Raw genomic sequence first — 12,051 nt, 5'->3', positions numbered from 1 at the left:
TGTGACAGACCGGATGATGGATGGGTCCTCTTCTGTCCATGGTCCTTGAGGTCGACACGCAGACAGTATTTTGGAGGGTTTGGGGATATTTGAAGACCACCCTTACTTTCACAAGGCATACTTTACCGACTATTTATGCCGTACAAAGCATTTATTAAGTATTTTAAATAGACCTCATCTAAAGTGAGGACTATTTATGCCTTACAAAGCATTTATTGGTAACACATGATGAAGCATTAGTTAAGTATGAGTAAACACTGAATTTATCATTTATAAAGCATTGTTCCTACATTAATAATTCATTAGTATGCAGTTCATAACAGTAACAAATGTTTTATTCTTGATTAATAAGCTCGTCTATTATGTGTTTCATTATTGTTAGTGGTGTACAGTAACGAAGTAGAAATACTTCGTTACTGTACTTAAGTCGTTTTTTTTGGATATCTGTACTTTACTTTACTATTTATATTTCTGTTGACTTTCACTTTTACTTCACTACATTTTGCAAAGAACACTGATACTTTTACTCCGATACATTTCCCCTGAAACCTTCGTTACTCGCTACAAAATCAAATCTATCTTTAGAAACAAAATGAATCATGAGACCAGCGTCGGGGACTGTGGTGGAACAGAGACTGTAACAAGCAGGTTTGGTGAATCAGTGGTCCTAGCTTGCAGGTTAAATCATTGGTTAATCACGTTAATGCGCAATTGCAAACAAGTGCTCTCAAAGCCGCGGTGTTTAGGTTCCCAGTGATGCCCAGGATGCTACATGCTATAGCTAGCGAGACTACATGAGCAGAATTCCACTCTGCGATGACTGATTTCATGACGGAAGCAGAAATGGAAGCACCTGCTACTCCCGCAACAAACTACGGTGGTGACGAAGACCAACACCCGTGGCCATATTTGCAAGAAATGTTTTCTTATGTTGGAGTGAAAGATTCTTCATACCGGATGAAGTGCCTCTTATTACCCAAATCTACTGAAATATTGGCATTCAAAAACTCCCCATCCAACCTCAGGAAACACATTGAGGTAAATTAAGATGAATCCCCACAGGATTGGAGTATATCTTTGGCGGGGGAGGGGGGGGGACAGGTGTCTGATCTTCTGATTTAGCTATACATGGTGTATGTTAGGCTAACGTTCGCTAGCTATCGTAAATCAAATGAGACAATTAGTGTAGTAGACAGATCGCTGGTGAGTTAGTGAGCTGAGGAAGTGTTGACAGTTGTGAGATTGTGTTGATTTGAGTCATCTTAGTTATAATCATTGCAGCACTGGTTGGCTAACGTTAGCTAACTTAACGTTAGCTAGCCACCACACCATAGGATTGACAGGAGCCGCGAGAGCGCAGCATTAGGGTTAGCATTAGTGTTAGCATTAGGGTTAGCATTAGTGTTAGCATTAGTGTTAGCATTAGGGTTAGCATTAGTGTTAGCATTAGTGTTAGCATTAGGGTTAGCATTAGTGTTAGCATTAGGGTTAGCATTAGTGTTAGCATTAGTGTTAGCATTAGTGTTAGCATTATGGTTAGCATTAGTGTTAGCATTAGTGTTAGCATTAGGGTTAGCATTAGTGTTAGCATTAGGGTTAGCATTAGTGTTAGCATTAGGGGAATCCTTCCCAGCTGTGCGCAAGCTGTGTGTGAAGCTGAACACACCTCTACCTGCCTCAGCGGCCTGTGAAAGGCTAGTTAGCATCGCAGGACTAGTCTTCAGCCCAAGAAGAGCGAGACGGAATTCTCGCAATTTTGAAAACCAACTTCTTTTGAAGATGAACAGGACATTGTTCAGTTTCAAGTAATGACTGGGTTGTTACTTTAGTATCGATCATGTTTTGATATTTGAGTCATTTTGTGGATGATCAGATGGAGTTATGATGGTAGCAGTCGCCCAATTGCAGATTCAGCTTGAGACAAACCTTTGCCTATTGTGTTCAAATCAGGCCCATAGGAGTTCACAAGGCAGGTGTCCTTTCTCACAACACTGACCTGATGCATCAAGTGGATATTTTCTGCTGAACACAACATTATGCATTTGCCCTCTACATCCTCTAGTCGGAATGAGCATACTTATAAACGCACTGTTACAACTCCTTCATAGTGTCATATTGCTTTTCGGAGATTTATGATGATAAGTTCATAGTAGATGCAAAAGTATACTTATGTACAATATATTATGTTGAACATTGTTGCTCCTGGATGGATCACAGCCAACACAATCATTGTCAACACAGCTCCATGTCCTTGGTCATGGTGCCACAGCACTTAAAAGAATAAACTTCATAATTCTGACCCTTTGCTTTTTTATTAACAGCATTTACTTGTACTTTTACTTTCAATACTTAAGTACATTTAATATCAGAAAATTACTTTTGATACTTAAGTACAATAAATATCAGATACTTTAAGACTTTTACTCAAGTAGTATTCTAATAGGTGACTTTTACTTTTACTGGAGTCATTTTCCAGTAAGGTATCTTTACTTTTACTCAAGTATGGCTTTTGGGTACTTTATACACCACTGATTATTGTGTTTTCATACTTTATAAATAATGGATTCCCCATTTGTAAATGAAGTATTATATATTTTACAAACCAATTATTAAGGAGTTGTAGATGATTAATAAGATCATTTCGTATTTTTGATATCTTTAACAGTTTTGCAATATCACAGTTTACATTTGGTGCTGTTTTCAGAACTTTTTCTACATGTTTAATGGATGTGTAATGCAAACTGCATTATATTTTGGGTGGCCAGTTATGGCTGCATGTTCAAGAGGGATTTGCAAATTGTGGGTTATATTAATTCAATCACCGAGTGAACCTTTCTAGTTGTATCAACAAAAAAAGGTTCTCTTTAGTCACTATATTTTTAACAAATACCATTTGGTTAAATTGTAAATACCTTCTTCCCCTTTTTTCTCTCTGTTTGTGCAATAAATGTACATTTTTTCTTTAGTTTGTCACCCGCATGCTTTCACTCTTGTTAAACACTCCCTGTTTAATTTCAATGTGTAAACTTTGCCGTATGAATTAAGTTTGATTAATTCAATAAAGACATCTCTGTTACGGTACAACTGTTATGTTGGTGTCTTTTCTATTGACTGCATCCAAAAGGTGCGCTTTAGATCAGTGCTACATTTAAAACAGCATCACCAGGTTATCCATTAATCTGAGTCTTTGCACGCTAACATTTTCAACAGACTTGGCAAGTTTAACCATTAAATCATCATGCCCGGTGCATTTTCTTCATTATTTAACGAGCTGAAAACGTCTTTGTGGTCTTGGAAATGTTGTTTATCATATACTTCCTATGTGTAGGAATTGCCTCCATGTTGGTGTCATTACTGGGGTGCATTTTCTACAATACTCTTCTTGCCTGGGTGCAAAACGGCTTTGTGATGACAAAAGAGGTCTCACTGGAAATATCGCGAGATTTGACTCAACACACTCACCTCAGGCTGCTGGAGGCAGCAGCAGCGGCATCCTGCAGGAGAACAGGATGTAGGTCCGTTTGTCTGCGACTTTAACAACAGCATTACAATACATTATATTTTGTATAAATATGTTTGCAGTGCTGGAATGTAACTCAGTAGTAGTAGTAGTTACATATACTTAAGTACTGTAGGTCCTACTTAAGTAGTATTTGAGGTTGCCTACTTGAGTATTTCCATGTTATGCTACTTTACTCTTCTACTCCACTAGATTTCAGAGGGAAATACTGAACTACTGTTCACTTCACTATGTGTTTGACGGTTGTAGATACTTTGCAGATTCAGGTGATTACAAAGTATAAATCAACTTATTATGATGTGTTATCTGTTAAGCTTCCCAGCAGTATGAAGTAGTTTGACTCCATCTTTACCAGCTGCAACATCAAAGAGATAAATCAATGCATCAATAATTATAATACAATAATATAATATATGATTCTAAAATGGACCATTCTGCATAGAGTACCTTTACTTTTGGTACTTCATACTACAGATTGTGATGCTAATACTTTTGCACTTTTACTAAAGAAACAAATTGAATGCAGGACTTTTTACTTGTAACAGTATTTACACACTGTGGTATCGCTGCATTCACTAAAGTACAATATATATACTTCTTCCGTCTCTGTATATTTGTAGAAATATGTAGAAACATCAGAATATAAGTATTGTAAAAATATGTTTTAGTCAATAGCTGCATCATGAATGTAAAGTTATTGTTGTACCTTTGTACCTGTCTATACAGTGGAGGACTGTACGCTAACTAAGAAATATTATTCAAACACAAGGCTGCATACAACGTTGAGGTACTTGTACTACTTGTAGTATTACCATTTAGAAGTATAAAGTTGCATAAACTTCTACTTCACTAAATTTAAGAGGGAATTATCATACTTCTTATTAGTCTGACAGCTATAGTTACTTTTCGGATTAAAATTCTTCATACTTCCTGTTCATTGAAAACCATGTACTGTATGTCCATGTGTGGCGATGTTATGACTCTAAAGGTAACGCCACGCCTACACTGCGCATGCCCGGTATCACAGGTGAACGTTCATTCACCTGACTCGCTCTTCAGCTTGAGGTTTACTTATCATAACAACATGAAAACGTTATTTATGTTGCTGCTCTTCTGTCATGTTGCATCTACAGGTAAGATCACACTGTGACTCTCACCGTTACGCTGTTTCCTGTTATTATTGTCGCTGTAAAACTCGTTGCAGTCACTTTGTAAAGAGCGACATCAGGAGTTATAGTTTCACTTTCACTCCGTCACACGTGTTTATAATAATTCCATTATTCAAACGTGTCCATCTGACACTGACTTCACATGATCAGCCTATGTATTGTTCTCATGTAGGTTACTCGTCAGTGCGTTACAGAACGACACATATGCTGCATTCATGCTTTAGTGGAGGAAAGTAAAAGTTGTTCATAACCTCTGTGTGAAGTAATGTCCGTATCTTTAGGGAGGACAGAGGCTATCCCCATATATTATTGTTTGTAAATCAAATTATATACGACAACTATTACAAGACGTTGACTAGCTAATAATAATAATTCCCTAAAGTACACAATCGCAAATGAACAAATATCTGCTGTAAGAAGGCCAAAGTTACATGATTTAAAATAAGGCAACAATAAAACATATATTATTATTGTACACGGGCCATCTACATGACTCGTTGCTCAATGCACAAAGTCACAACATAGAATTAGTAACGTTAGTGGGTCTATAACATATTCTTTAGGTAGCTCATTGTGATTTAAAATAATTTTAAATTCTCCCTTTTTTTTGTAATTGACGACCATTAATATCCATAATCTGTATAAAAATTAAGTTCCAATAAACCTTCTTTGTTCTGCAGTGAAACACTCCCTGAAATATGTCCTGACTGCAAGTTCTGGAGTCACAAACATTCCAGAGTTTGTGGGTCTTGCGATGGTCGATGAAGTCCAGGTGGGTTACTGTGACAGCAACAGCAAGATCGCGGAGCCTAAACAGGACTGGATGAGAGATTTAGCAAAGGATGACCCACAACACATGGAGTGGAACACTCAGATGTGTTTTAGCAATCAGCAGTTCTTCAGAGCCAACATTGACGGATTGAAGCAGCACTTTAACCAAACTGGAGGTAGGTCTGTTTATGTTCATGTTTAACGTTTAGCTGGTGAGATGTAGCTTCCTGTATGAACACATGCCAGTGCTTTTTGATGAAGAGAATATGGACTTTCACTCTGTTTTCCAGCAGATGTTGAGTGGCTTCCACAGAGCCAGTAATTGGTGGATCAGCGTGTCTCTGTGGTGAAGATGTGATGTTATGTGTTAATAATCGTCTGTGCTGCGATGTCACTTTCTCCCTCTCTACCTCTCTCAGGTGCCCACATTTTACAGGCTATGAACGGCTGTGAGTGGGATGATGAGACTGGAGAGGTGACTGGTTTTAGTCAGTTTGGTTATGATGGAGAAGACTTCCTTGTGTTGGACATGCAGACGATGACGTGGACTGCACCAAGACAGCAGGCGTTCAGCACCAAACTTAGAAGGGATGCTGACAAAGCCACATTAGAATCCAATAAATATTACTTCAACCACACATGTCCTGACAGGCTGAAGAAGTATCTGCACTATGGGAGCAGCTCTCTGCAGAGAACAGGTAGAGTCACGTGACCTGATGCTCTTTAAAGGACACTAAAGTGTTCACACGCCTCTTCTGTTTTTAATGTACAGTAAATATGGACATAGTTTCTCTCACCTCACTTCATCTCTTTTATTCTAGTACTTCATGTTGGGATGTTAATATTAAGATAAATAATAATTTGGGCTGGGACCAATATTTATTGATGATTACTGATACTCAGGAATATCAATGAATAGATTATTGATTTAATGATGAATGGTCCTTAAATTAAAATTCAGTACATGAAAAACATGGTTATTAAACAGTATTATTTTCACTGATTTACATATCTTTACATTTAATAAAAAACACATGTTAAGCTTATAAAATACAATGCATTGTAAGGATTAAAGGCTTTGGTTTAGATTCATTACAAACAGTTGTGTCTAGGTGAGAGAGACAAACACAAAGAGACACTTCCTGTCTAAACCTCTCAAATAACTTAATTTAAATATAAACCCTCAAAATGAAACAAATTTAAATTAACTGTTCAAGGCTTTTGGAGTTCAAACTATTATTCATTATTTCACAAATAAACACAGATTACCAAAACATTCTCAATGATTAATAGAGATTTGTGTAGCAGGACTTTATTTTTATTCTCTATTTACATCTCACAACCCCCAGATGTTGTCATTGTTTAATATTAAATATACTATTTATTGCAGTGCCTCACTAGTAGTAATTCGGTAAGTGTAGTATTATCATGAATAAGGCTCCACCTGGTGGTGTAAGTAGACTGCATGATGTGCATCTGAATTAAATCACATGACATGTGTACTGTCCAGGGTAAGAAAGTAACGTGCATCAATATTTACTGATGCTTTTAAACTGATTTATTGTTATTGATGCATAACATGCCAGCCTAAGTCCTATACACAGTTTTCTTGTTTGTTTTTAAATCCCTAGACCTTCCCTCAGTGTCTCTCCTCCAGAAGACTCCCTCCTCCCCAGTCAGCTGCCACGCTACAGGTTTCTACCCTGACAGAGCCATGATGTACTGGAGGAAAGATGGAGAGGAGCATCACGAGGACCTGGACCACGGAGAGATCCTCCCCAACCACGATGGATCCTTCCAGATCAGTGTGGACCTGATCCTTTCATCAGTCGCACCTGAAGACTGGAGGAGGTACGACTGTGTGTTTCATCTCTCTGGTGTGGAGGACGACATCGTCACCAAACTGGACAAAGCACAGATCAGGACCAACTGGGGTAAGACTGAGATCAGATGTGATGGAAGTTTAAAAACTAACGCTAGACCTGGATCATAACTTCAGAGGTTATGCCCAAAAGCATTTTGTTGTCAATTCAACAGATGAGTTGTTGTGACTTTTAAATCTTTAACCCTCCTCTTAATCCTGATAGAAGAATCAGGTTTGCGACCTCTTATCCTCTTCTTCTGACTCTTATTTTCATAGTTTTGGCAATTATTTCTATGATAACATTGTTCTCATCATCTGTGGTAGAGACAACGTGTGAATGTTTTGTGTTCCAGTTTCTCCGTCAGAGTTTCCTGCTGCTGGTGTTGCTGGACTTGTTGTAGGACTGCTGCTGCTTCTGGCACTCTGCATCGCTGGACTCTGAATCTGGAGGAGGAACAATAATGGTGAGTGAAGCCATTTTTACTCCACTGTTGGATTCAACACAGTAGAAGACGTACTGCGTATACTGTATGAGCTCTCCCACATTTACAGTCAAAGCAGAAGTCAGTGAAATTCATGCTAAACATGCAAAAGTGTTTTGTTGGTTTCTTTTCATAAACTCTGTATTTTCTTCAACATTTAATATTGTAACGTCTCTTTATTTCAGGATTCATTCCTGCAAACGCAGAGTGAAATGTCCAGAGTTGTCGTGGCAAAGTCTGCAGCATCAAACAGGTCTTCAGTCACACTGATGAACCAATGGTTGGCTCACCTTTTATCTGTTCTGACCTGTGACAGACCGGATGATGGATGGGTCCTCTTCTGTCCATGGTCCTTGAGGTCGACACGCAGACAGTATTTTGGAGGGTTTGGGGATATTTAAAGTCATACTTTGTTTTTTTCTCTGTCAGCTGCCTTTTCCAACATGAGAGGATATAATCAATATGTTCCTTCTTTGTTTGTGATCTTCATGTGTCAGAGCACTCCTATGAAGTTAATGGGAACTCTTCTATGAGGTCCTCCAAGTGCTTTGAGGTTGGGTGCTTTCCAGATGTCCTCTCCTTTTTCTGGTTCAGTTTTTTTGACAATGTTTACATGAACGGTCGTCAGCTGTACAGGTTTGCCAGTGAGGTTTCTTTTTCCCCCAAGAAAAGGTTTCCTTGGCTCGTTGACAGCTTTTCTTTATTCTTCAGTTGCACTGATGAACTCTTCACAAAGTAACAGTCAAACCAGGTTTCTTGTTCATTTGTCAGTGTGAAGCTGATACTCCAACATCATCACAGCAACTCATGAATTCATGAAATCTGTCAATGTCCTCGTTTGAGGGTCTCATCCTGCTGTAACCTGCATACGTCTCTTCAATTGTGGTTTTGAGGAGCACACAGAGCTTTGTGGTGGTGTGCTCACCCCTGATGGTCCAGCAATCTATTATCGCATAAGTCAGCTTTTTGATATCTTTAACAGTTTTGCAATATCACAGTTTACATTTGGTGCTGTTTTCAGAACTTTTTCTACATGTTTAATGGATGTGTAATGCAAACTGCATTATATTTTGGGTGGCCAGTTATGGCTGCATGTTCAAGAGGGATTTGCAAATGATGGGTTATACCTCTTGAGCACGACGCCCCCAAATTTGGGGGCTCTCGGGCTCAGAACCCCTCAAACTCACATGCAGCAAATAGCCTGATCATTAGCCAGTAGTGTGGACACGGCCACTTTTTATTTTCGATGAACCAGCAACGTGTGGACAACAACATCATATAAGTCACTTATTATAAACTCCAAAGACAACTATAGGCTACTCATATAAGCACAAAAATATCGTGGCATAAAAGCACCAAATCCTGGCCCGAAATCGGCGCTATGAGTACAGTAAATCAATGTTTGTACCCTCATGCTAACGGCTACCCAGTCATACAATGCATTTATTAGCATTAGCACACGTGGCGGAACACGTAACTAACTTCTGTTTTACGATCCGTAGAAGCACTAACCCGTTGGTGGATGATCAAACGTACCTTCATGCTGAACTTCGCCGACAAAAATCGTGGTTATGCGCCCAAGTTTTCTCAAAATATGGATAATAACGTCGCGGAATTTCCGTTCCAAAGCTGTAGTCATTGCTGCCAACTGCATACTGTTGACTTCCGACTTGTTTCCAGAATAAGAGCGGTCAAGGGGGCTTCGGCGAGTGGTCAGACTGCCTGCGACCGGAAATTTCCGCCGGGGTACACGCCTCACTTCTGGCAACTTTATTGTACGAAATCTTTTGTCGATCACCACCAAATTTGGCATGAGTCTTCCTAAGCCTGTGACGCGTCTAAGGAGGGGTTGTTTTTGGAAATCGACCGAGGATAGGCTGAGATCCAGCCACACACACACACATGAACTGAGAAAATCCTACAGATGACAGCCAAAACTGGCTCTGATGATGTTATGAATATGAATATGATTCCTATTATCTGTATTTGGATGTATTGAATCATATGAGTGATAAAGAAAGTGAAATATATAGTTATATAGTGTATAAAAGTACAATGTAAGCTGCAACAGCTGGTTCGAAAATGATGGCCTCGCCTGACTAAAACCTCTTATTCTTAACTTTATTCCACTTTATTCCACTTTAACCTTTTTTTAATAACTACTGATCAGTTATGCTATGACTTGGGAAAGAATCAGGGAGCTAGCTGCATTATTTCAATAACCTTTTATCACTGAAAGTGCATTTTTCCCAGGCGAGGCTGAATATTTTCACTTTCAGCTGTGTTATGTCTTATTTTCTATATTAACCAGCAACATATTCACAATATGACCAATGTAAACTATGTCACAGGTGTTGTGATCTGATTATATCAACAAAAATTATTAAAATCGACCTTGTAGTTACAGAGCTATGGTCAGTTTTGTAGGGCTATGCTTTTTCGCTCAGAGACCTCAAAAACGGCTCCGAGATTAAGAGGTTAATGCAATCACTGAGTGAACCTTTCTAGTTGTATTAACAATAATAAAGACATCTCTGTTACGGTACAACTGTTGTGTTGGTGTCTTTTCTATTGACTGCATCCAAAAGGTGCGCTTTAGATCAGTGCTACATTTAAAACAGCATCACCAGGTTATCCATTAATCTGAGTCTTTGCACGCTAACATTTTCAACAGACTTGGCAAGTTTAACCATTAAATCATCATGCCCGGTGTTTTGACAGGAAATCCCGGTGGCCTGATTTCCTCTGAAAAAACAATAAATTCTGTAACCGTGACTCAAAGCTGCTACTGATTAACCAACAGTCCATGAATCATTCATGTCATATGCATTGAATGTGTTGTAACTCTATTATGTTGTTCATTCTGTACACTTCCCTCCTCTGTTGCTCTCCCTGAGGTTTCTTACTTTTTTCTCACCGTTAAAGGTTTTGTTTGGAGTTCTTCCTGTACCGGTGTGAGGGTCCTGGGACAGAGGATGTCGTGTGTGTACAGATTGTAACGCCCTCTGAGGTCAATTTGTGATTTTGGGCGATACAAAATAAATTGAATTGAACAGTAAAGACAGCCCACTAAAGGGAGGAAGACAGAGACGAGCTGGGATTGTGCTTTTTGCCGGCTGAGGATGGGCAAAGCAGAAGACTCTGGGGTGGAGGAGAGACCCAAATGGGACAACAAGGTTCAGTACCTGCTGACATGTATTGGCTTTGCAGTGGGGATTGGAAACGTCTGGCGTTTTCCTTACCTGTACTGCATGTCCAAATGTGGTGATTTTGACTATTTTTTTCGTTATGACTCAAAGGTCACGCCGCACCTACACTGCGCATGCCCGGTATCACAGGCGAACGTTCAATCACCTGACTCGCTCTTCAGCTTTAGGTTTACTTATCATAACAACATGAAAACGCAGACTCGGCCTCCCCGCTGCAGAGAGGGGCTTTTTAACTTCGGCTGAGGGACGAGGTTTGGGTCGTCCTTCCCGGAAATCTTCGGCGAGGAAAGATTGTTACCTTCTGCCGGCGGTGTGTACACAAAAAGGGTGGGAGAACGGGGCATAGGAGTTATCCGTTCTCGCACTACAGGATCCAAACTCAAAATAAAACACAGTCTGTTCGACCAGCGAATGTTGCATGTGACCTGATAGGATTTGATGAGGCCGCGGTTCCTCGTGGATCTTCTTGTCCCCTGGACGAGTCCGGAGTGAAGAGGCCTTGTGGACCTCCTGACACCAGCGCGTGTCCGGGGTGAAGAGAGCCTTGTGGATCTCCTTACACCAGCAGTGTCTGGACGGAAGAGAAAGAATTCTAGCTGTGCTCAGGCTTATAAACCAGGTGGCACAACCAGTGGGGGGCCCTTTCTTGGCCAATGAGGGACCAGCATCAGGTTTCTGCTGGAGCTGGGGGGTGTGGTCATCTGGCATGAGGTTTCTTGTAGACCCCGTGTCAGGCGTTTTGGTGAAAGGAAGGAACATGGCTGCTCCTTTGTTTGAAAAGCACGTGTGAAGGTCTCAGCCAGCCAGGACAGCAGGGTCAGATCCCAACATCCCCCCTTTGGCAAGAAGAGCGGGGTGCTGGCCACGGTCTTTAGAGCAAACCAAGGGCTGGCACGTGCATCCAGGTGGTGGGAAACACTGTCCAGGTATTCCTGAGAACCTGAAGAGGTTAGACAGTCCAAGTATTCCGGGAACCAAAAGCAGTGGTTAAAACAGTCAGTGTTCAGAGTTCATAGAGTTCAGAGTTCATAGGTAT

General features: G+C 40.1%; 1 protein-coding gene across 1 annotated transcript; it reads left to right on the top strand.

Annotated features, from left to right (window-relative positions):
- Window positions 1-4,548: 4,548 nt before the first annotated feature.
- LOC142972017 (major histocompatibility complex class I-related protein 1-like) lies at window positions 4,549-7,881 on the top strand. Its single transcript, XM_076112780.1, has 5 exons — window positions 4,549-4,653; window positions 5,370-5,636; window positions 5,880-6,158; window positions 7,092-7,394; window positions 7,690-7,881. Exons 1-5 carry the CDS (start codon window positions 4,605-4,607, stop codon window positions 7,764-7,766), a joined length of 975 nt encoding a protein of 324 aa, XP_075968895.1. The 5' UTR covers window positions 4,549-4,604; the 3' UTR covers window positions 7,767-7,881.
- The last annotated feature ends 4,170 nt before the right edge of the window (window positions 7,882-12,051 follow it).

The sequence above is a fragment of the Anarhichas minor genome, unplaced genomic scaffold, assembly GCF_050575085.1.
Source record: "Anarhichas minor isolate MPS153535 unplaced genomic scaffold, ASM5057508v1 ptg000051l, whole genome shotgun sequence".
In the NCBI taxonomy this organism is placed as follows: domain Eukaryota; kingdom Metazoa; phylum Chordata; class Actinopteri; order Perciformes; family Anarhichadidae; genus Anarhichas; species Anarhichas minor.
This window is presented reverse-complemented; position numbering and strand designations above follow the sequence as displayed.

What these genes read in the sequence shown, in the direction of transcription:
- LOC142972017 (XM_076112780.1), top strand. Translation starts at nt 4,605, where the DNA reads ATGAAAACGTTATTTATGTTGCTGCTCTTCTGTCATGTTGCATCTACA. An exon ending in GCACTTTAACCAAACTGGAG is followed by an intron (nt 5,637 to 5,879) that starts GTAGGTCTGTTT and finishes TACCTCTCTCAG; the next exon opens with GTGCCCACATTTTACAGGCT. An exon ending in ACAGATCAGGACCAACTGGG is followed by an intron (nt 7,395 to 7,689) that starts GTAAGACTGAGA and finishes TTTCTCCGTCAG; the next exon opens with AGTTTCCTGCTGCTGGTGTT.